This window comes from Crinia signifera, chromosome 4, assembly GCF_055691185.1.
Source record: "Crinia signifera chromosome 4, ASM5569118v1, whole genome shotgun sequence".
Taxonomy (NCBI): Eukaryota; Metazoa; Chordata; class Amphibia; order Anura; family Myobatrachidae; genus Crinia; species Crinia signifera.
The window spans coordinates 338851762-338878432 of record NC_139220.1 but is presented as its reverse complement, the minus strand read 5'-3'; the positions used below and the strand labels follow the sequence as shown (position 1 = coordinate 338878432).

The 26671-nt window shown below is 46.7% G+C and overlaps 1 protein-coding gene across 1 annotated transcript in view; it reads right to left on the bottom strand.

The window, feature by feature from the left end:
- LOC146076059 (phospholipid scramblase 3-like) overlaps positions 1-22532 on the bottom strand; it is a 33067-nt gene extending 10535 nt beyond the window's left edge. Inside the window, exons 1-4 of the mRNA XM_083185877.1 lie at positions 22487-22532; positions 22278-22391; positions 17626-17679; positions 6056-6083 (exon numbers count right to left, since the gene is read on the bottom strand). Of these exons, the coding sequence (XP_083042003.1) occupies positions 6056-6083; positions 17626-17673 (76 nt within the window). The 5' untranslated portion in view covers positions 17674-17679; positions 22278-22391; positions 22487-22532. The remainder of the gene's footprint in view (positions 1-6055; positions 6084-17625; positions 17680-22277; positions 22392-22486) is intronic.
- Positions 22533-26671: the final 4139 nt, after the last annotated feature.

The window sequence follows — 26671 nt, the reverse complement described above, 5'->3', positions numbered from 1 at the left end:
GGCTCCTACTGTGCGGTATAATCTGTTATTTGGCTCATACTGTGCAGCATTATCTGATATTTGGCTCCTACTGTGCGGTATAATGTGATATTTGAGTCCTACTGAGCAGTATAATGTAATATTTGGGTCCTACTGTGCGGTATAATCTGATATTTGGTTCATACTGTGCAGCACAATCTGATATTTGGCTCCTACTGTGCGGTATAATGTGATATTTTAGTCCTACTGAGCGGTATAATGTAATATTTGGCTCCTACTGTACAGCATAATGTGATTTTTGGCTCATACTGTGCGGCATAATGTGATATTTGGCTCATACTGTGCGGTATAATCTGATATTTGGCTCATACTGTGCGGTATAATGTGATATTTGGCTCCTACTGTGCGGTATAATGTGATATTTGGGTCCTACTGTGCGGCGTAATCTGATATTTGGCTCCTACTGTGCGGTGTAATCTGATATTTGGGTCCTACTGTGCGGTATAATCTGATATTTGGCTCATACTGTGCAGCATAATCTGATATTTGGCTCCTACTGTGCGGTATAATGTGATATTTGAGTCCTACTGAGCGGTATAATGTGATATTTGGGTCCTACTGTGCGGCATAATGTAATATTTGGGTCCTACTGTACGGCATAATGTGATTTTTGGCTCATACTGTGCGGCAAAATGTGATATTTGGCTCATACTGTGCGTTATAATCTGTTATTTGGCTCATACTGTGCGGTAAAATCTGATATTTGGCTCCTACTGTGCGGTGTAATGTGATATTGGCTCCTACTGTGCGGCATAATGTGATATTTGGGTCCTACTGTTCGGAATAATGGAATATTTGTCTCATACTGTGCGGTATAATCTGTTATTTGACTCATACTGTGCGGTATAATCTGATATTTGGCTCCTACTGTGCGGTGTAATCTGATATTTGGGTCCTACTGTGCGGTATAATTTGTGAGATTTGGGTCCTACTGTGCGGCATATTCTGATATTTGGCTCCTACTGTGTGGTGTAATCTGATATTTGGCTCATACTGTGCGGCGTAATGTGATATTGGCTCCTACTGTGCGGCATAATGTGATATTTGGGTCCTACTGTTCGGAATAATGGAATATTTGGCTCATACTGTGCGGTATAATCTGTTATTTGACTCATACTGTGCGGTATAATCTGATATTTGGCTCCTACTGTGCGGTGTAATCTGATATTTGGGTCCTACTGTGCGGTATAATTTGTGATATTTGGATCCTACTGTGCGGTGTACTCTGTTATTTAGGTCCTACTGTTCGGTATAATCTGATATTTGGCTCCTACTGTGCGGCGTAATCTGATATTTGGGTCTTACTGTGCGGCATAATCTGATATTTGGCTCCTACTGTGCAGCGTAATCTGATATTTGGGTCTTACTGTGCGGCATAATCTGATATTTGGCTCCTACTGTGCGGTGTAATCTGATATTCAGCTCATACTGTGCAGCGTAATGTGATATTGGCTCCTAATGTGCAGCGTTATGTGATATTTGGGTCCTACTGTGCGGTATAATGTGATATTTGGCTCCTACTGTGCGGTGTAATCTGATATTTTGGTCCTACTGTGTGGTATAAAGTGATTTTTGGCTCATACTGTGCGGCATAATCTGTTATTTGGCTCATACTGTGCGGTATAATGTGATATTTGGCTCCTACTATGCGGTATAATCTGATATTTGGCTCCTACTGTGCGGCGTAATGTGATTTTGGCTCCTACTGTGTGGTATAATGTGATATTTGGCTCATACTGTGCGGTATAATCTGTTATTTGGCTCATACTGGCCCTTATTCTGATCGATGCGGATATTCCCGCTTGCGTACAGGCCGCCGATGTTTATCTTCTGCGCATGTGCGGAGGTCACTCTGCGCATGTGCAGGCGATTTCGCCGCACGGATTCTTTATACGCCGCACAGGGGGCGTAGAGGGGCGTGAGGGGCTACTTATCCTCATTACCCTATGCATACGCCCCGCGTTTCATGGGCGTTCCCATGCAAACGCGGGGCGTATGCATGGTAATGAGGCCGTGACGCGTGGGTACGGGGCGGGCATCTGACATCGCCGGATGTCAGCTGCCCGCCCCCATACATGATTTCACACGGACAAGTGTCCGTGTGGTCTTGTGTTGCGGGACCTGGTGGAGCGTGCGGCCCTGCATTCGATGTTCGGCGACCATCGAATGCAGGGGCTGCTCCCACCATGGAGGAGGCGTATCCCCGTCCAATTTCATGCGGATCGCCACATATCCGCGTACGGACGGCAGGTGGCGATCCGTATGGAAGGCGGGGATTCGCCTGCACGGTCGCGGCCGCATATTCTGATCGGGCCGCACCGATCAGAATAAGGGCCACTGTGTGGTATAATCTGATATTTGGATCCTATTGTGCGGTATTATCTGATATTTGGCTTCTATTGTGCGGTGTAATCTGATTTTTGGATCCTACTGTGCGGCATAATGTGATTTTTGGCTCCTATTGTGCGGTGTAATCTGATTTTTGGATCCTATAGTGCGGCATAATGTGATTTTGGGCTCCTACTATGCGGTATAATCTGATATTTGGCTCCTACTGTGTGGTATAATCCAATTTTTGGATCCTACTGTGCGGTATAATGTGATTTTTGGCTCCTACTGTGCGGAGTAATCTGATGTTTGGGTCATACTGTGCGGAGTAATCTGATGTTTGGCTCCAACTGTGCGGTATAATCTGATATTTGGCTCCTACTGTGCGGCGTAATGTAATTTTGGCTCCTACTGTGCGGTATAATGTGATATTTGGCTCATACTTTGCGGTATAATCTGTTATTTGGCTCATACTGTGTGGTATAATCTGAAATTTGGATCCTACTGTGCGGTATTATCTGTTATTTGGCTCATAGTGTGCGGTATAATCTGATATTTGGCTCCTACTGTGCGGCATAATCTGATTTTTGGATCCTACTGTGCGCCATAATGTGATTTTTGGCTCCTATTGTGGGGTGTAATCTGATTTTTGGATCCTACTGTGAGGTATAATGTGATATTAGGCTGCTACTATGCGGTATAATCTGATATTTGGCTCCTACTGTGCGGCATAATCTGATTTTTGGATCCTACTGTGCGGCATAATGTGATTTTTGGCTCCTATTGTGCGGTGTAATCTGATTTTTGGATCCTACTGTGAGGTATAATGTGATATTGGGCTCCTACTATGCGGTATAATCTGATTTTTGGCTCCTACTGTGCGGAGTAATCTGATGTTTGGCTCCTACTGTGCGGTGTAATCTGATATTTGGCTCCTACTGTGCGGCATAATGTGATTTTTGGCTCCTACTGTGCGGCATAATCTGATATTTGGCTCCTACTGTGCGGTATAATGTGATTTTTGGCTCCTACTGTGCGGAGTAATCTGATGTTTGGCTCCTACTGTGCGGTGTAATCTGATATTTGGCTCCTACTGTGCGGCGTAATCTGATGTTTGGCTCCTACTGTGTGGTGTAATCTGATATTTGGCTCCTACTGTGCGGTGTAATCTGATATATGGCTCCTTTGTGCGGTATAATGTGATTTTTTTATTCCTACTGTGCGGTATAATGTGATATTTGGCTCCTACTGTGTGGTATAATGTGATTTTTGTATTCCTACTGTGCGGTATAATGTGATATTTGGCTCCTACTGTGCGGTATAATGTGATTTTTTTGCTCCTACTGCATGGTATAATATGACATATCGCTCCTACTGTGCGGTGTAATCTGATATTTGGCTCCTACTGTGCGGTGTAATCTGATATTTGGCTCCTACTGTGCGGTGTAATCTGATATATGGCTCCTTTGTGCGGTATAATGTGATTTTTTTATTCCTACTGTGCGGTATAATGTGATATTTGGCTCCTACTGTGCGGTATAATGTGATTTTTTTATTCCTACTGTGCGGTATAATGTGATATTTTGCTCCTACCGTGCAGTATAATGTGATTTTTTTATTCCTACTGTGCGGTATAATGTGATATTTGGCTCCTACTGTGCGGTATAATGTGATTTTTTTGCTCCTACTGCATGGTATAATATGACATATCACTCCTACTGTGCGGTGTAATCTGATATTTGGCTCCTACTGTGCGGTGTAATCTGATATTTGGCTCCTACTGTGCGGTGTAATCTGATATATGGCTCCTTTGTGCGGTATAATGTGATTTTTTTATTCCTACTGTGCGGTATAATGTGATATTTGGCTCCTACTGTGCGGTATAATGTGATTTTTTTATTCCTACTGTGCGGTATAATGTGATATTTTGCTCCTACCGTGCAGTATAATGTGATTTTTTTATTCCTACTGTGTGGTATAATATGATATTTGGCTCCTACTGTGCGGTATAATGTGATTTTTTTGCTCCTACTGCATGGTATAATATGACATATCGCTCTTACTGTGCGGTGTAATCTGATATTTGGCTCCTACTGTGCGGTGTAATCTGATATTTGGCTCCTACTGTGCGGCATAATGTGATATTTGGCTCCTACTGTGCGGTATAATGTGATTTTTTTGCTCCTACTAGAGATGGGCAAAACGGATCATTAAGCTGAGCTGGGATCCGCCGGATCTCTCAGTGAAAAAATACGGATCTTTTAGGCGGCTTCTCGGCTCACATAAAAAAAAAAAGAGGGGGAATATACATGACCGAGTAAAAACACTGATCGATGGCTGGGTGCAGAATCACCATCGATGGCAACCATCGATGGCATCTGCACTGATGGCCATCCCTAGCAGCAGCAGCTAATCTTTCTATCACTTGTAGTCACAGCACTGTTCTCAGTCTACAGAGGTAGTACATCTCAGCCACAGGTGGCAGCACTGAGATCAGGAAAATGCATTGTAAAATGAAACGGATCACCTTTTTTTTTTTTTTTTTTGGATCGGCAGCTCATTCGTTCTTGAATGGGATCCGTTCAAAAGATCCGGTTCGTTCGCGAACGACCCATCTCTAGCTCCTACTGCACGGTATAATGTGACATTTCGCTCCTACTGTGCGGTATAATGTGATATTTTGTTCCTACTGTGCGCTATAATGTGATATTTGGCTCCTACTGTGCGGTATAATGTGACATTTCGCTCCTACTGTGCGGTATAATGTGATATTTTGCTCCTACTGTGCGGTATAATGTGATATTTTGCTCCTACTGTGCGGTATAATGTGATATTTTGCTCCTACTGTGCGGTATAATGTTATATTTGCTCCTACTGTGCGGTATAATGTGATATTTGCTCCTACTGTGCGGTATAATGTTATATTTGCTCCTACTGTGCGGTATAATGTTATATTTGCTCCTACTGTGCGGTATGTGATTTTTTTTATTCCTACTGTGCGGTATAATGTGACATTTCGCTCCTACTGTGGTGTATAATGTGACATTTCGCTCCTACTGTGGTGTATAATGTGATATTTTGCTCCTACTGTGCGGCATAATGTGATATTTTGTTCCTACTGTACGGTATAATGTGATTTTAGAGCTGTCCCGTCTGCATGTGCGTCCTGGGAGTTGGGCTGGCAGTTTGCAGGCTGTGCAGTGGCTGAGGTCGGCATTTACACTTTTATTAAGACGTGATTATGCACAAATTTTTACCCACCCCCATTGTAGCTCCTCCTACCTCTGCCCCCCACGGTCCACCTATGCTCCCTGGGAAAGGGGGCCCCTGACAATTGTGTCAGTCCTGGGCCCCACAGTTTCTGATGGCAGCCTTGGGGAGGGAGAGATACTAATGTCATCACTATCAACTACCCCAAGAAGTGGCAGGCCGGGCCGGGGGGCAGAGTGCCCTGTGCACTCAAAGCCCTGGAAAAACGCAATGACAAATGGTTCACTAAAATCGTTATTGTTCAGCTCCCATACGGGATGGGCTGATGGGTAATATACTTAAACCTTCCGCAAGACCTGCGCTGCAAGATAACCACATTCAGACAGACAGACAGACGGACGGACAGACAGATGGATGCGCTTGGAGGACTTACAGGAACTATACTAGTAAGGGTTTTACAGTAACGGTAAGAACTTACGCTTCTGATTAACAAGGAACTGTCTGCCCTGTAATATAAGAGAATCCAGATTACAATACATCATTACATCTCCTCTTATCACTGGTACTACTAGATGTATAATCACCGGTGGTTGGGTTCCCGGCAGTCAGAATACCAACATCAGCAACCCGATAGACTAGAGGGAATCCCGCCCGGTGTGAGCTAAGACACTCTGCAGAACCAAGTCACATCATTGTGCAATAAGAAGGACTATTTAACTATTTAACATATATTAACATAACTCCTTCCCATACCCTAAGGTCAACTGTACCTGTAAACATGTTACCTCAAACCATATTTAATCGATATTTTTTTGTAAGGATATCAATATGCCTATCCCAAGCATGTTTACATTGTACTACTGTATTTGCGCCTACCACCTCTGATGGGAGGCTATTCCACTTATCTACTACTCTTTCTGTGAAGTAATTCTTCCTCAGATTTCCCCTGAATCTTCCTCCCTCTAGTGTCAGTGCATGTCCTCGTGTTCTGCTGCTCCTCTTCCTGTGACTGATGTCTCCCACCTGTACCTTCCTCCCCCCAGTGTCAGTGCATGTCCTCGTGTTCTGCTGCTCCTCTTCCTGTGACGAATGTCTCCCACCTGTACCTCCCTCCCTCTAGTGTCAGTGCATGTCCTCGTGTTCTGTTGCTCCTCTTCCTGTGACTAATGTCTCCCACCTGTACCTTCCTCCCCCTAGTGTCAGTGCATGTCCTCGTGTTCTGCTGCTCCTCTTCCTGTGACTAATGTCTCCCACCTGTACCTTCCTCCCTCTAGTGTCAGTGCGTGTCCTCGTGTTCTGCTGCTCCTCTTCCTGTGAAGAATGTCTCCCACCTGTACCTTCCTCCCTCTAGAGTCAGTGCGTGTCCTCGTGTTCTGTTGCTCCTCTTCCTGTGAAGAATGTCTCCCACCTGTACCTTCCTCCCTCTAGTGTCAGTGCATGTCCTCGTGTTCTGCTGCTCCTCTTCCTGTGAAGAATGTCTCCCACCTGTACCTTCCTCCCTCTAGTGTCAGTGCATGTCCTCGTGTTCTGCTGCTCCTCTTCCTGTGAAGAATGTCTCCCACCTATACCTTCCTCCCTCTAGTGTCAGTGCATGTCCTCGTGTTCTGCTGCTCCTCTTCCTGTGAAGAATGTCTCCCACCTGTACCTTCCTCCCCCCAGTGTCAGTGCATGTCCTCGTGTTCTGCTGCTCCTCTTCCTGTGACGAATGTCTCCCACCTGTACCTTCCTCCCTCTAGTGTCAGTGCATGTCCTCGTGTTCTGCTGCTCCTCTTCCTGTGACGAATGTCTCCCACCTGTACCTTCCTCCCTCTAGTGTCAGTACATGTCCTCGTGTTCTGCTGCTCCTCTTCCTGTGACGAATGTCTCCCACCTGTACCTTCCTCCCTCTAGTGTCAGTGCGTGTCCTCGTGTTCTGTTGCTCCTCTTCCTGTGAGGAATGTCTCCCACCTGTACCTTCCTCCCCCTAGTGTCATTACATGTCCTCGTGTTCTGCTGCTCCTCTTCCTGTGAAGAATGTCTCCCACCTGTACCTTCCTCCCTCTAGTGTCAGTGCGTGTCCTCGTGTTCTGTTGCTCCTCTTCCTGTGAAGAATGTCTCCCACCAGTACCTTCCTCCCTCTAGTGTCAGTGCATGTCCTCGTGTTCTGCTGCTCCTCTTCCTGTGAAGAATGTCTCCCACCTGTACCTTCCTCCCTCTAGTGTCAGTGCATGTCCTCGTGTTCTGCTGCTCCTCTTCCTGTGAAGAATGTCTCCCACCTGTACCTTCCTCCCTCTAGTGTCAGTGCATGTCCTCGTGTTCTGCTGCTCCTCTTCCTGTGAAGAATGTCTCCCACCTATACCTTCCTCCCTCTAGTGTCAGTGCATGTCCTCGTGTTCTGCTGCTCCTCTTCCTGTGAAGAATGTCTCCCACCTGTACCTTCCTCCCCCCAGTGTCAGTGCATGTCCTCGTGTTCTGCTGCTCCTCTTCCTGTGACGAATGTCTCCCACCTGTACCTTCCTCCCTCTAGTGTCAGTGCATGTCCTCGTGTTCTGCTGCTCCTCTTCCTGTGACGAATGTCTCCCACCTGTACCTTCCTCCCTCTAGTGTCAGTACATGTCCTCGTGTTCTGCTGCTCCTCTTCCTGTGACGAATGTCTCCCACCTGTACCTTCCTCCCTCTAGTGTCAGTGCGTGTCCTCGTGTTCTGTTGCTCCTCTTCCTGTGAGGAATGTCTCCCACCTGTACCTTCCTCCCCCTAGTGTCATTACATGTCCTCGTGTTCTGCTGCTCCTCTTCCTGTGAAGAATGTCTCCCACCTGTACCTTCCTCCCTCTAGTGTCAGTGCGTGTCCTCGTGTTCTGTTGCTCCTCTTCCTGTGAAGAATGTCTCCCACCAGTACCTTCCTCCCTCTAGTGTCAGTGCATGTCCTCGTGTTCTGCTGCTCCTCTTCCTGTGAAGAATGTCTCCCACCTGTACCTTCCTCCCTCTAGTGTCAGTGCATGTCCTCGTGTTCTGCTGCTCCTCTTCCTGTGACTAATGTCTCCCACCTGTACCTTCCTCCCTCTAGTGTCAGTGCATGTCCTTGTGTTCTGCTGCTCCTCTTCCTGTGAAGAATGTCTCCCACCTGTACCTTCCTCCCCCTAGTGTCAGTGCCTGTCCTCGTGTTCTGCTGCTCCTCTTCCTGTGACTAATGTCTCCCACCTATACCTTCCTCCCTCTAGTGTCAGTGCATGTCCTCGTGTTCTGCTGCTCCTTTTCCTGTGACTAAAAAGGAGCGAACGGCGAATAGCCAGGAGAGACCATAAACTATAAGTCTGGGCTACCAAGGCCATGAAGTGCTCCCATTGTCTAGCTGTTATCAGGATGGGGGCAGGGAGGTAGCAGGAACAGTATAGGGGGTAGGAAAGAGAGAAACAGGTAGTAGGTGCCTCCCCATGGGAGTAGACCCATACTTAAGGACAGGTATGGGGGAGGATCAGAGAGAGCAAGCAGTGCACGCAGTAAGGATTGTCTTTATCCAGCAAGAACATTCAGAATCCCAGATAGTGAACCAGAAATATTAGGATAAGTATCTGGGGATAGTTATTTGGGGTATATCTTGGGATATTTATTTGCAATTGTATTCCTTCTTATTCTTTTACTTAATTCCATATTAGGCACCCTGCTACCCTGCTACAAACTCCCAATGTCTCTGTAATTTTATGAATTCAATCTTTAATGCAGCAAGAATTTTATCACGTGTTTATATTATGCCGGGTAACATTCCCCTAAGGAATAAACGCACCTAAGTCAATGCACAGTAGTTTAAGGCCAAACAATAAGTACTTATGGATTTATTATTATACTTGCTGCAGCCTTTAGAAAAACAGCAAAGAATTAGGCCCAAAGAATTCAGGCAAGTTGCAAACAATGTCCCCTTTCCCCCCTCCCCCTAATTAAATTACTGAGGGCATGTTTACATAGCATAGCATGCAGAGATCATGACAATACCTTCACCTACCCGCCCACCAGGCAGAGCATACATTGGCTGCCCAGCAATGTAAAACATATTATTTTTATTATAGTATTATTTATATGGCGCCACAAGTGTTTTGCAGCGCCGTACAAACATGAAATGTATGATTACAGAGCTGAGTTATTTCAGATCACATGTATAGGGGAATTACATAGTTTTAAGTAACATAATATAATATTGTGCAGCACTGTTATTAGGATATGGCAAAGCATAAGTTTACATAGGCAGAATGCAAATATGGGAACACATGGTTTTGTTTTTGAAGTCAATATAAGGCAATATAAGGCAAGAAAATTCATTATGTGGTGCAATTTTCAGCGTGCAAGGCATCATAGGGGTATAATAGACAGTATTATAAATATGTTGCTGAATGGGGGAATGATAAATGGTAACAGGTTACATTAAGCTGCAGTCAGTAATATAATATGGTGTCACATACAAATTAGTAAATTCATTGTTACATGCGTGTATGTACAATAAGAATAGTAGTACAGGAGATCAATAAGTGAATTCATTACGGTTGTGCATAAGCATTTTACTTCATATTAGACTTTTATATCTTTGGCAGATCCAAACTTACTGTTATTTCATGAAAAGCGCTGGGTTAATCTGCTGCTGTATACAAAATCTGTTGCTGTTAGAATTTTGTTAAGTCAATTCATGTACAAGAAATAATGAATATAATTAGGGCACAGGGGTGGAACCATAGTTCTCACAGCAACTAATGCGGGGTACACACCAGGACGACCCGCTCACGATGCACATCGTGAGCGGGTCGTCAGTGTCTCGTCCGACCCGCTCACGATGACGCGGGAGGGCACGACCCGCTCACGATGTGCACCGTGAGCGGGTCCGATCCGATGGCGACCCGCACCCGGTTCTATGGTCGTCATTGAGATCCTACCTGCAGCAGGTAGGATCTCAATAACGACCGACCGACCCGCGGGACCGCGCATCGGATCGGAATCGCTCCACACCAGGTCAGAAAAGGGCCCAATCAGCACACAATCTACATCCGATTGATCGGAATTGGATCTAGATTGTGCTGATCGGGCCCTAGTCGTCCTGGTGTGTACCTAGCATAAGATTGTAAGTTAAGTTTTTAAGGGGTACATGCTTGGCCTTAGCAGGGCAGTAATACTGCTGATGCTGGGTGCAAAGTAGATGGGCCCTTTAACAGATTATACATTAAAAAAATAAAATGGGTGCACAGTACAGGTAACCGCTCAGTGCACGTTAGCTTGCCAATTAGGCGGAATGTGCTGGAAATTCGTAAAAGGAATAAGCAAAGCAGAATAATCACAGTAAAATGAAAGTCATTTTGTGTAACATGGGTGGTAAACAGCTTAGTAAAATGTCTAATGCCAACGGGGCTTCATGGGATGTTACAAATTTCCATGGGGGTAGCTATTCAGTCACTTGTATAGAGGCTCCTCTTCCTGTGAAGAATGTCTCCCACCTGTACCTTCCTCCCCCTAGTGTCAGTGCGTGTCCTCGTGTTCTGCTGCTCCTCTTCCTGCGAAGAATGTCTCCCACCTGTACCTTCCTCCCTCTAGTGTCAGTGCATGTCCTTGTGTTCTGCTGCTCCTCTTCCTGTGACTAATGTCTCCCACCTGTACCTTCCTCCCTCTAGTGTCAGTGCATGTCCTCGTGTTCTGCTGCTCCTCTTCCTGTGAAGAATGTCTCCCACCTGTACCTTCCTCCCTCTAGTGTCAGTGCATGTCCTCGTGTTCTGCTGCTCCTCTTCCTGTGAAGAATGTCTCCCACCTGTACCTTCCTCCCCCTAGTGTCAGTGCATGTCCTCGTGTTCTGCTGCTCCTCTTCCTGTGACTAAAAAGGAGCGAACGGCGAATAGCCAGGAGAGACCATAAACTATAACCTTCACCTACCCGCCCACCAGGCAGAGCATACATTGGCTGCCCAGCAATGTAAAACATATTATTATTATTATTATTATAGTATTATTTATATGGCGCCACAAGTGTTTTGCAGCGCCGTACAAACATGAAATGTATGATTACAGAGCTGAGTTATTTCAGATCACATGTATAGGGGAATTACATAGTTTTAAGTAACATAATATAATATTGTGCAGCACTGTTATTAGGATATGGCAAAGCATAAGTTTACATAGGCAGAATGCAAATATGGGAACACATGGTTTTGTTTTTGAAGTCAATATAAGGCAATATAAGGCAAGAAAATTAATTATGCAGTGCAATTTTCAGCGTGCAAGGCATCATAGGGGTATAATAGACAGTATTATAAAGATGTTGCTGAATGGGGGAATGATAAATGGTAACAGGTTACATTAAGCTGCAGTCAGTAATATAATATGGTGTCACATACAAATTAGTAAATTCATTGTTACATGCGTGTATGTACAATAAGAATAGTAGTACAGGAGATCAATAAGTGAATTCATTACGGTTGTGCATAAGCATTTTACTTCATATTAGACTTTTATATCTTTGGCAGATCCAAACTTACCGTTATTCATGAAAAGCGCTGGGTTAATCTGCTGCTGTATACAAAATCTGTTGCTGTTAGAATTTTGTTAAGTCAATTCATGTACAAGAAATAATGAATATAATTAGGGCACAGGGGTGGAACCATAGTTCTCACAGCAACTAAGATTGTAAGTTAAGTTTTTAAGGGGTACATGCTTGGCCTTAGCAGGGCAGTAATACTGCTGATGCTGGGTGCAAAGTAGATGGGCCCTTTAACAGATTATACATTAAAAAAATAAAATGGGTGCACAGTACAGGTAACCGCTCAGTGCACGTTAGCTTGCCAATTAGGCGGAATGTGCTGTAAATTCGTAAAAGGAATAAGCAAAGCAGAATAATCACAGTAAAATGAAAGTCATTTTGTGTAACATGGGTGGTAAACAGCTTAGTAAAATGTCTAATGCCAACGGGGCTTCATGGGATGTTACAAATTTCCATGGGGGTAGCTATTCTGTCACTTGTATAGAGGCTCCTCTTCCTGTGAAGAATGTCTCCCACCTGTACCTTCCTCCCCCTAGTGTCAGTGCATGTCCCCGTGTTCTGCTGCTCCTCTTCCTGTGACTAATGTCTCCCACCTGTACCTTCCTCCCTCTAGTGTCAGTGCGTGTCCTCGTGTTCTGCTGCTCCTCTTCCTGTGACAAATGTCTCCCACCTGTACCTCCCTCCCTCTAGTGTCAGTGCATGTCCTCGTGTTCTGCTGCTCCTCTTCCTGTGAAGAATGTCTCCCACCTGTACCTTCCTCCCTCTAGTGTCAGTGCATGTCCTCGTGTTCTGCTGCTCCTCTTCCTGTGAAGAATGTCTCCCACCTGTACCTTCCTCCCTCTAGTGTCAGTGCGTGTCCTCGTGTTCTGCTGCTCCTCTTCCTGTGACTAATGTCTCCCACCTGTACCTTCCTCCCTCTAGTGTCAGTGCGTGTCCTCGTGTTCTGCTGCTCCTCTTCCTGTGACTAATGTCTCCCACCTGTACCTTCCTCCCCCTAGTGTCAGTGCATGTCCCCGTGTTCTGCTGCTCCTCTTCCTGTGACTAATGTCTCCCACCTGCACCTTCCTCCCCCCAGTGTCAGTGCATGTCCTCGTGTTCTGCTGCTCCTCTTCCTGTGACTAATGTCTCCCACCTGTACCTTCCTCCCTCTAGTGTCAGTGCATGTCCTCGTGTTCTGCTGCTCCTCTTCCTGTGACTAATGTCTCCCACCTGTACCTTCCTCCCTCTAGTGTCAGTGCATGTCCTCGTGTTCTGCTGCTCCTCTTCCTGTGAAGAATGTCTCCCACCTGTACCTTCCTCCCCCTAGTGTCAGTGCGTGTCCTCGTGTTCTGCTGCTCCTCTTCCTGCGAAGAATGTCTCCCACCTGTACCTTCCTCCCTCTAGTGTCAGTGCGTGTCCTCGTGTTCTGCTGCTCCTCTTCCTGCAAAGAATGTCTCCCACCTGTACCTTCCTCCCTCTAGTGTCAGTGCGTGTCCTCGTGTTCTGCTGCTCCTCTTCCTGTGACTGATGTCTCCCACCTGTACCTTCTTCCCCCTAGTGTCAGTGCATGTCCTCGTGTTCTGCTGCTCCTCTTCCTGTGACTAATGTCTCCCACCTGTACATTCCTCCCTCTAGTGTCAGTGCATGTCCTCGTGTTCTGCTGCTCCTCTTTCTGTGAAGAATGTCTCCCACCTGCACCTTCCTTCCTCTAGTGTCAGTGCGTGTCCTCGTGTTCTGCTGCTCCTCTTTCTGTGAAGAATGTCTCCCACCTGTACCTCTCTCCCCCTAGTGTCAGTGCATGTCCTCGTGTTCTGCTGCTCCTCTTCCTGTGAAGAATGTCTCCCACCTGTACCTTCCTCCCTCTAGTGTCAGTGCATGTCCTCGTGTTCTGCTGCTCCTCTTCCTGTGATGAATGTCTCCCACCTGTACCTTCCTCCCCCCAGTGTCAGTGCATGTCCTCGTGTTCTGCTGCTCCTCTTCCTGTGACTGATGTCTCCCACCTTTACCTTCCTCCCTCTAGTGTCAGTGCATGTCCTCGTGTTCTGTTGCTCCTCTTCCTGTGAAGAATGTCTCCCACCTGTACCTTCCTCCCTCTAGTGTCAGTGCATGTCCTCGTGTTCTGCAGCTCTTCTTCCTGTGACTAATGTCTCCCACCTGTACCTTCCTCCCTCTAGTGTCAGTGGATGTCCTCGTGTTCTGTTGCTCCTCTTCCTGTGACTAATGTCTCCCACCTGTACCTTCCTCCCCCTAGTGTCAGTGCGTGTCCTCGTGTTCTGCTGCTCCTCTTCCTGTGAAGAATGTCTCCCACCTGTACCTTCCTCCCTCTAGTGTCAGTGCATGTCCTCGTGTTCTGCTGCTCCTCTTCCTGTGAAGAATGTCTCCCACCTGTACCTTCCTCCCTCTAGTGTCAGTGCATGTCCTCGTGTTCTGCTGCTCCTCTTCCTGTGAAGAAAGTCTCCCACCTGTACCTTCCACCCCCTAGTGTTAGTGCATGTCCCCGTGTTCTGTTGCTCCTCTTCCTGTGAAGAATGTCTCCCACCTGTACCTTCCTCCCTCTAGTGTCAGTGCCTGTCATCGTGTTCTGCTGCTCCTCTTCCTGTGACTAATGTCTCCCACCTGTACCTTCCTCCCCCTAGTGTCAGTGCATGTCCTCGTGTTCTGTTGCTCCACTTCCTGTGAAGAATGTCTCCCACCTGTACCTTCCTCCCTCTACTGTCAGTGCGTGTCCTCGTGTTCTGCTGCTCCTCTTCCTGTGACTAATGTCTCACACCTGTACCTTCCTCCTCCTAGTGTCAGTGCATGTCCTCGTGTTCTGCTGCTCCTCTTCCTGTGACTAATGTCTCCCACCTGTACCTTGTTAAAACCAGGGTTGCCAACTTGCAAATTGAGGAGACTTTCATTACCCGTTCGGGGGCGGGGCTTGACCGTGACATCATTAAGCCCCGCCCCCATTACGGGAAACAGTCTAAATTACTGATCTCCATGGAGGGGGCGGGGCTAAAATGACACAAGTGTGTCATTTTCGCTCCGCCCCCTCCTCTGAGACCTGCGGATTGCGGCATTTAAATGCCGCGATCGGGGGGCTCAGTGGGGATCCCCCTGATTCTGGGAGGGTTGCCCACCCTTCCGGGGGACCGGGAGGGGGACCCGCTTTTCGGGATACTCCCGGTAATTCTGGGAGGGTCGGCAACCCTGGTTAAAACCCTTGATATATTTGAAAGTTTCTATCATGTCCCCCCTTTCCCTTCTCTGCTCTAAAGTATACATGTTAAGATCTTTTAGTCTTTCCTGGTACGTTTTGTGATGTAGGCCATGCACCATTTTAGTTGCCCCTCTTTGTACAGTCTCTAATGTATTTATATCCTTCTGGAGATATGGCCTCCAGAACTGAACACAATACTCTTGGTGAGGTCGTACCAATGACCTATACAGTGGCATTATTACTTCTTTCTTTCTACTGCTGATACCTCTCCCTATGCAACCAAGCATCTGACTTGCCTTCTTCATTGCTTTGTTACATTGCCTACCTGCTTTTAAGTCCCCTGAAATAGTGACACCTAGATCCCTCTCTTCCTCAGTAGTTTCCATTATAGTGCCATTTATACTATATTTAGTCTTTGGATTTCTGAGACCCAAGTGCATGATTTTGCATTTTTGGCATTAAACTGTAGTTGCCATGCTCTTTACCATTCCTCTAGTCTACCTAGATCCTCAATCACTTGTTTTACCCCTCCTGGTGTGTCTACCCTGTTTCATAACTTTGTGTCATCTGCAAAAAGGCACATTTTACCCTCAATTCCATTTGCAATATCACCAATAACGATATTAAAAAGCACCGGTCCAAGTACAGATCCCTGGGGTACTCCACTTGTAACCTTTCCCTCCTTTGACTGTACTCCGTTTACTACAACTCTCTGTTTTCTGTCCTGCAACCACGCTCTTATCCATTCAACTATCTTAGAATCCAATCCCAAGCTTTCAAGTTTATTTAACAGTCTGCGATGTGGGACAGTGTCAAAAGCCTTACTAAAGTCTAGATAAGCTACATCTACAGCCCCACCTCGATCTATTACTTTAGTCACCCAGTCAAAAAAGTCAATAAGATTTGTTTGACATGATCTTCCCCCAGTAAACCCATTCTGTTTGGGATCCTGTAAATTGCTGGTTTTGAGATATTCTACAACTCTTTGTTTTAAGAGTGTTTCCATCAATTTCCCTACTACTGATGTAAGGATCACTGGTCGATAGTTGCTTACCTCTTCCTTGCTTCCACTTTTGTGCAATGACTACATTTGCTGTTTTCCAGTCCTCTGGGATTACTCCAGTAGCTAGTGACTGGTTGAATAATTCTGTTATTGGTTTTACCAGCTCCCCTTTAAGCTCTTTTAGTATCCTTGGATGTATCCCATCTGGCCCCATTGATTTATCCACTTTCAGTTTTGAGAGTTCTGTGAGGACTTTCTTCTCTGTAAATGTACTTGTCTCTCCCTCAGTTTTCTGACTATACTTGCAACTTAACTGTGGCCCCTTCCCCTCTCTTTCAGCAGTGAATACTGAGCAGAAATAAATATTTATTTAAAATGCTGGATGTTCCCATGGTCCAGCACCATCACTGCCCCTGGCCCACCCTCCCTGCAATGAACAGCCCTACTGTGTGTAAATATCGGGTAACACTGTGTTACATAATATGAACAGCTAAGTGGTATAACATGAATAAGAGCATTATTGTGTGGTATAATATGAATAAGAGCAGTATTGTGTGGTATAATATGAATAAGAGCATTATTGTGTGGTATAATATGAATAAGAGCATTATTGTGTGGTATAATATGAATAAAAGCATTATTGTGTGGTATAATATGAATAAGGGGCATTGCTGTGTGGTGTAACATGAATAAGAGAACATGAATACGAGCATTAATGTGTGGTATGATATGAATAAGAGCATTATTGTGTGATATAATATGAATAAGGGGCCTTGCTGTGTGGTATAATGTGAAAAGGGGCATCATTGTGGGCATTACATGAATAAGGGGCACAATTGCTTGGCATTACATATGTTGTGGAGACTCCTATATGGCATAATGTGAACTGTGAGTGTTATGTGGTGTAATGTGAGTAGCGAGTGCTATTGTGTGGCATGACTAATCTCTGCAGAACGTCATGTTCATATCCCAGCTACATCTCATATCTTCAGAGCATCACTCTCATATTCTACCCTCTTCTGTCCTCTGCAGAGCATCATTCTCATACCCAGGCTATGCCTGATCTCTGCAGAGCCTCACTTTTATATCCCGCCCATGCCTGATTCTGATCTGCAGAGTACACTATCATATGCTACCCCTGTCTGATCTCTGCACAGCATCACTGTTATATTCCACCATCTGATTTCTGCAGAGCATCAATCTCATATCCCACCCATGCCTGATATCTGCAGAGTATTTCTCTCATACAGTGCCCCTGTCTGATCTCTGCACAGCATCACTTTCATGTCTATTTCTTGAACGATAGCTAAACATCCATTTCCTGCATGTTCTCTGCAGAGCATCACACCAAGTAGAAAGACACTTAACAGCAGTCTCACCTGAACCAGATGCTCCAAACCAGGGGGTGTAATCGCAACCCTGGCCATGGTTACCTGCAACACATACATATGTACTAAGCCTCTATATATAGCAGCGTCCCCATACACCAGTGGAGAAATATACCAATATTGTCCTTCTCAGCCAATCCCACGTGTGACTGGGAACTAACATACTGTAAGCGGATGGGAAATAAGGGGTGAGAACTCGGCTAATTTACCAAGCTGCGGAGTTCCCAGGATGTATATTGACCAACGCTGAAGAGTTGCACGGATCAGTGGGATCAGTCAGATCAGTGCGATCAGTAAGATTACTCAGATCTGAGCGATCAGTCAGATCTCAGCATTCAGTCAGATCTGAGCATTCAGTCAGATCTGAGCAATCAGTCAGATCTGTGCATTCAGTCAGATCTGTGCGATCAGTCAGATCCATGCGATCAGTCATATCCGAGCGATCAGTCAGGTCCGTCAGATCAGTGCAAACAGTCAGATCCGTGCGATCAGTCAGATCCGTGCAATCAGACAGATCCATGCAATCAGTCAGATCAGTGCAATCAGTCAGATCAGTGCAATCAGTCAGATCTGTGCAATCAGTCAGATCCGTAAAATCAGTCAGATCCTTGCAATCAGTCAGAACCGTGCAATCAGTCAGATCAGTGCGATCAGACAGATCAGTGCGATCAGTCAGAACTCTGCGATCAGTCAGATCTCTGCGATCAGTCAGATCTGTGCGATCAGTCAGATCAGTGCGATCAGTCAGAACAGTGCGATCAGTGCAATCAGTCAGATCTGAGCGATCAGTCAGATCTGAGCAATCAGTCAGATCTGAGCAATCAGTCAGATCCGAGCATTCAGTCAGATCCGTGCAATCAGTCAGATCCGTGCAATCAGTCAGATCCGTGCTATCAGATCCGTGCGATCAGTCAGATCCGTGCGATCAGTCAGTTCCGTGCGATCAGTCAGATCCGTGCGATCAGTCAGTTCCGTGCGATCAGTCAGATCCGTGCGATAAGTCAGATCAGTCAGATCCGTGCGATCAGTCAGATCCGTGCGATCAGTCAGATGAGTGCGATCAGTCAGATCTGAGCGATCAGTCAGATCTGAGCAATCAGTCAGATCCGAGCATTTAGTCAGATCCGTGCGATCAGTCAGATCCGTGTGATCAGTCAGATCCGAGCGATCAGTCAGATGCGTTACATCAGTGCAATCAGTCAGATCCGTGCAATCAGTCAGATCCGTGGGATCAGTCAGATCAGTGCGATCAGTCAGATCAGTGAGAGCAGTTAGATCCGTGCGATCAGTCAGATCCGTGCGATCAGTCAGATCCGTGCGATCAGTCAGATCCGTGCGATCAGTCAGATCCGAGCTATCACTCAGTTCCGATCTATCAGTCAGTTCCGAGCTATCAGTCAGATCTGTGCATTCAGTCAGATCTTTGCATTCAGTCAGATCTGTGCATTCAGTCAGATCTGTGCGATCAGTCAGATCTGTGCGATCAGTCAGATCAGTGCGATCAGTCAGTTCCGTGCGATCAGTCAGATCCGTGCGAGCAGTCAGATCCGTGCGATCAGTCAGATCCGTGCGATCAGTCAGATCTGTGCGATGCTTCTTAAATAATTTTTTTATAACAAGTATCGGGCTCCAACAGCCAGCGGTGTCATGCCACCCAGTACAGACACTACTACACCATGCCATATATACACACAGCCCAGCACAGACACTACTACACCATGCCATATATTCACACAGCCCAGTCCAGACACTACTGCACCATGCCATATACACACAAATCCCAGTACATACACTACTACACCATGCCATATATACACACAGCCCAGTACAGACACTACTGCAACATGCCATATACACACACAGCCCAGTACAGACACTACTACGCCATGCCATATACACACACAGCCCAGTACATACACTACTACACCATGCCATATACACACAGCCCAGTACATACAGTACTACACCATGCCATATATACACACACAGCCCAGTACAGACACTACTACACCATGCCATATATACACACAGCCCAGTACAGACACTACTACACCATGCCATATATACACACAGCCCAGTACATACACTAGTACACCATGCCATATATACACACACAGCCCAGTACAGACACTACTACACCATGCCATATACACACAGCCCAGTACATACACTACTACACCATGCCATATATACACACAGCCCAGTACATACACTACTACACTATGCCATATACACACAGCCCAGTACATACAGTACTACACCATGCCATATATACACACACAGCCCAGTACAGACACTACTACACCATGCCATATATACACACAGCCCAGTACAGACACTACTACACCATGCCATATATACACACAGCCCAGAACATACATTACTACACCATGCCATATACACACACAGTCCAGTACAGACACTACTACACCGTGCCGTATATACACACACAGCCCAGCACACTACTACACCATGCCATATATACACAGCCCAGTATAGACACTACTACACCATGCCATATATACACACAGCCCAGTACATACATTACTACAACATGCCATATATATATATATATATATATATATATATATATATATATATATATATATATATATATATATATCTATATATATATATATATATATATATATATATATATATATATATATCTATCTATATATATATATATATATACACACAGCCCAGTACAGATACTACTACACCATACCATATATACATACACACAGCCCAGTACAGACACTACTACACCATGCCATATATACACACAGCCCAGTACAGACACTACTACACCATGCCATATATACACACACAGCCCAGTACAGACACTACTACACCATGCCATATATACACACAGCCCAGTACAGACACTACTGCACCATGCCATATACACACACAGCCCAGTACATACACTACTACACCATGCCATATATACACACACAGCCCAGTACAGACACTACTACACCATGCCATATATACACACAGCCCAGTACATACACTACTACACCATGCCATATATACACACAGCCCAGTACAGACACTACTACACAATGCCATATATACACACAGCCCAGTACAGACACTACTACACCATGCCATATATACACACACAGCCCAGTACAGACACTACTACACCATGCCATATATACACACAGCCCAGTACAGACACTACTACACAATGCCATATATACACACAGCCCAGTACATACACTACTACACCATGCCATATATACACACACAGCCCAGTACATACACTACTACACCATGCCATATATACACACACAGCCCAGTACAGACACTGCTACACCATGTCATATACACACACAGCCCAGTACATACACTACTACACCATGCCATATACACACACAGCCCAGTACATACACTACTACACCATGCCATATATACACACAGCCCAGTACATACACTACTACACCATGCCATATATACACACACAGCCCAGTACAGACACAACTACACCATGCCATATATACACACAGCCCAGTACATACACTACTACACCATGCCATATATACACACAGCCCAGTACATACACTACTACACCATGCCATATATACACACACAGCCCAGTACATACACTACTACACCATGCCATATATACACACAGCCCAGTACATACACTACTACACCATGCCATATATACACATAGCCCAGTACATACATTACTACACCATACCATATATACACACACAGCCCAGTACAGACACTACTACACCATGTCAGATACACACACACAGCCCAGTACAGACACTACTACACCATGCCATATATACACACACAGCCCAGTACAGACACTACTACACCATGCCATATATACACACACAGCCCAGTACAGGCACTACTACACCATGCCATATATACACACACAGCCCAGTACATACACTACTACACCATGTCAGATATACACACACAGCCCAGTACATACACTACTACACCATGCCATATATACACACACAGCCCAGTACAGACACTACTACACCATGCCATATATACACACACAGCCCAGTACAGACACTACTACACCATGTCATATATATATACACACAGCCCAGTACAGACACTACTACACAATGCCATATATACACACAGCTCAGTACAGACACTACTACACCATATCATATATACACACAGCCCAGTACAGACACCACTACACCATGCCATATATACACACAGCCCAGTACAGACACTACTACACAATGCCATATATACACACAGCCCGGTACATACACTACTACACCATGCCATATATACACACAGCCCAGTACAGACACTACTACACCATGCCATATATACACACACAGCCCAGTACATACACTACTATACCATGCCATATATACACACACAGCCCAGTACATACACTACTACACCATGCCATATATACACACAGCCCAGTACAGACACTACTACACCATGTCATATATACACACAGCTCATTACAGACACTACTACACCATGCCATATATACACACAGCCCAGTACAGACACTGCTACACAATGCCATATATACACACAGCCCAGTACAGCCACTACCACACCATGCCATATATACACACAGCCCAGTACATACATTGATATTGCATATAATATCTCTCCGTGTGACGTGTTACCTCAGCTTTGTGTCTCTGGCTGTCTGCTTTTCCTTGTTCCCTCTTCCTGTAGCTGTCACCTGTATGTCTCCTGTGCACTCTGTGCTTCTTTTCTCTGCTTTCCAGCAACAGTCTCTGTTACACAAGGAAGTGATTGTCCTGTGAGTCAGGTGTCAGATCTCTGATGTCACCATACCACTGTGTTTGCTACCTACACAGCACACACATACCTCCCAACTTTTGATCCGAGGAAATAGGGACACTCGCGCGGCGAAGCCGCGCGAGCGTCCGAAAAGGGGGCGGGGCGTATGCAAATGAAGGCGCGGCTTATGCTAATTAGCCGCGACCTCATTTTCATATGAGAATAGACGCTGTGCGCATGCGCACAGCGTCTATTCTACTGGATTGGGGGGTCTCCCAACTGCCACCCCCCCGCAGCGGGACAATGCCTGCCGCGGGTGGGACAGAGGGACAGGACCCGAAAATCGGGACTGTCCCTCTAAAATCGTGACAGTTGGGAGGTATGCACACATACCTACACACACTGCACGTCTACCTACATATAGTACATACACTGTATACCTACCTACATACACAGCACACATACCTGCACGCACTACACATCTACCTACATACACTGCACACTATCCTACCAATAGTACATACACTGCATACCTACATATAGTACATACCCTGCACACCTACTTATATACACTGCACACCTACCTACACTGCATAACTACCTACATATAGTACACACCTATCTATATACACTGAATATCTACTTATATACACTGCACACCTACCTATATACACTGAATATCTACTTATATACACTGCACACCTACCTACATACACTGCACACCTACCTACATGTGGTACATACCCTGCACACCTACCTACATACACTGCACACCTACTTATGTACACTGCACGCCTACCTACATAAACTGCTCACCTACCTAAATACAGTACATACCCTGCACACCTACCTACATACACTACACACCTACCTACATGCACTGCACACCTACCTACAGTGCATAACTACCTATATATAGTACATACCCTGCACACCTACCTATATACACTGCATATCTACTTATATACACTGCACACCTACCTACATACCCTGCACACCTACCTACATACACTGCACACCTACCTACAGTGCATAACTACCTATATATAGTACATACCCTGCACACCTACCTATATACACTGCATATCTACTTATATACACTGCACACCTACCTACATACCCTGCACACCTACCTACATACACTGCACACCTACCTATATACACTGCACGCCTACCTACATACCATACATACCCTGCACACCGACCTACATACACTGCACACCTTCCTCCATATAGTACATACACTGCACACCTACCTACATACACTGCACACCTACCTACACTGCATACCTTAGGCTTACCACCCGTCCGAGATTACTCCGGACAGTCCGGTAATTTAGACCGGCGTCCGGAGTCCAGACGGGTGGCTTCCCCGGACTATACATAGTCCCTCTCTGCCTGCCCCGGCCGCCCGACTCCTTCTGCTTGTTTATGAGGTGCCACACTGCCACAGGTGTTTTGTTTAGGTTGTTGGGGAATGGATGCAGCCATAATGTTGACACCTGACAATCATTTACAATTTAGGCTTTTAAAATGTTGACAACAACTTGACATTAGTATTAGGGTTAGGCTACAGGTCAGGAGGAGAGGGTTAGGCAAATAGTATACATATATTGAGGTATATTATATTCAATGCTGCGGGTGAGCTGTGACTAGGGTTACCACCCATCTGGGATTACTCCGGACAGTCCAGTAATTCAGGCCGGAGTCCGGACGGGTGGCTGTCCCGGACTATACAATGTCTGGGATTCGGGCAGCCCTGGCAGCAGCAGCTGCAGCGATGTCCGGGTGATGGGAGGAGAGTCTGCGGCTAAGAGGAAGCTCCGGGGGGTTAGCGCGGGTGGCGGGAGGGACAGGTATGGTCTGGGCTGGCTTGGTCACATCACCCCGGGGTCCAGCAGACCAGGCAGACAGGGGGTCCCTCCAAGGTATGAAAAGTCGCCGGCAGGGTCCCTCCAGCGCATGGGAAGTAACCGGCGGTGTCTCGTCGGTCACTTCCGATGCGTTGGAGGGACCTGGCCGGCGACTTCCTATACCCTGGACCTGGAGGGACCCCCTGCCTGCCTGGACTGCTGACCCCGGGGTGATTTGATACTGCCGGACCCCGGGGGTCAGGGCTGGCGCTAGCAGGGAGGCGCCGTGCTGGAGAGGCGCCTGAGCCTCTAAGTTGGCAACAAGCATTAATTAAACTCTCCCTTGGCAACAAGCATTGAATACACTCCCTTGGTAATAGGTATTTGTTCCCTCCCTTGGCAATAGGCATTTGCACCCCCCCCCCCCCCCTGGCAACATGCATTTGCACTCCCCAGTGGCATCGAGCATGGCATGAAGGCCCTGGCATCAAGCATTAAACCACTATCAATTAACATGTAGGTAAGTGCCACTTATATGGCATAATATCTAATAGGCATCACAGTGTGTGGCGTAATGAGCATCACAGTGTTTGGGATAATGGGCCTTATTCTAGTTCACTCTTAGAGACAAATTCCTTCTCAAATGGACAAAACCATGTGCACTGCAGGTGGGGCAGGTGTTACTTGTGCAGAGAGAGTTAGATTTGGGTGGGGTTTTACTTCAAAGTGAGATCTATATTGCAGTGTAAAAATAAAGCAGTCAGTATTTACCCTGCACAGAAACAAAATAACTCACCCAAATCTAATTCTATCTGCACCTGTTACATCTGCCCCCCTGCAGTGCACATGGTTTTGTCCATCTGAGAAGGAATTTGCCTCTAAGAGTGAACTTGAATAAGGCCCAATGTGTAATGGGCATTACGGTGTTTGTCATAACATGTAATGGGCATTGCAGTGTGGCATAATGTCAGTGCTGCAAGAGAGGCCCCCCCCCCTGGAACATTGTACGCATGCGCGCATATGTAAGTGGCGGGGGGCGTGGCCTGTACAGGTCCACTGCCCCCCGCCACAGCAGATTCCCTATGGAGGGGAGGGGCGGGGAGCGCATTGCGTGTCTCTCCTTCACTCCCTCCCCTCCCTTAGCAGCAGCAGCGGTGCGGAGGCAGTGGCGCGGAGGTGGCGGCGGGGGGAGGCAGCGGCTGGAGCGGGAGAGACCAGTCTGCAGCAAGCCAGCAACCAACGGTGAGTTGTGCTGTTCTGCAGCTGGCAATGTGGGGGGCATATCTGGCACTGTGGGGGGGCATACCTAGCACTGTGGGGGCATATTTGGCACTGTGGGGGCATATCTGGCACTGGGGGCATATCTGGCACTGTGTGGGCATATATGGCACTGTGGGGGGCATACCTGGCACTGTGGGGGGGCATATTTGGCACTGTGGGGGCATATCTGGCACTGTGGGGGCATATATGGTACTGTCTGGCACAGTGGGGGCATATGGCTGGCACTGGGGGCATATGTGTGGCACTGTATGGGAATATCTGACACTGGGGGCATATCTGGCACTGTGGGGGGCATATCTGGCATTGTGGGTGCATACCTAGCACTGTGGGGGCATAACTGGCACTGGGCATATCTGGCGCATATGTGTTGCACTGTGGGGGGCATATCTGGCACTGTGAGATGCAAATCTGGTACTGTGGGGGCATACCTAGCAATGTGGGGGCATACCTGGCACTGGGGGCATATCTGGCACTGTGGGGGCATATCTGGTACTGGCTGGCACTGTGGGGGCATATGGCTGGCACTGGGGGCATATGTGTGGCACTGTGTGGGCATGTGTGGCACTGTGGTGGGCATATCTGTGGCACTGTGGTGGGCATATGTGTGGCACTGTGGGGGGGCATATACAGTGGTTCAAGTATGGCGGCCATAACAAATGCCCCCAAAAGTAGTCAATGCACATGTGCGCATATGTAAGTGGCGGGGGCCGTGGTATCCGCCGCCCCGCCACTGCTGAAAGCGTTCAGAGGGGAGTGGAGCGCATCGCGCGTCTCTCCTTCCCCTCCCTGTGTCACTGTGACACAGACGCCTGCTCACCAATCAGAGCTCGCTGGGTGGCAGCCAGTCAGGAGCCAGCCCGCGAGATAGATGGCGGGGCAGGAGAGACTGAAGATGCGCTCCGCTCCCCTCCCCTGGGAAGAAGCAGGCAGCGGCGGCGGGGGACGAGAGTACCTGACCTAACAGTGAGTTGCTGCTGAATACTGTGGGGGCATTTATATGTGGCACTGTGGGGGCATATGTTTGGCACTGTTGGGGCATATCTGGCACTGGGGGCATATGTGTGGCACTGGGGGGCATATGATATATGGCACTGTGGGGCATATGATATCTGGCACTGTGGGCATATCTGTTGCACTGT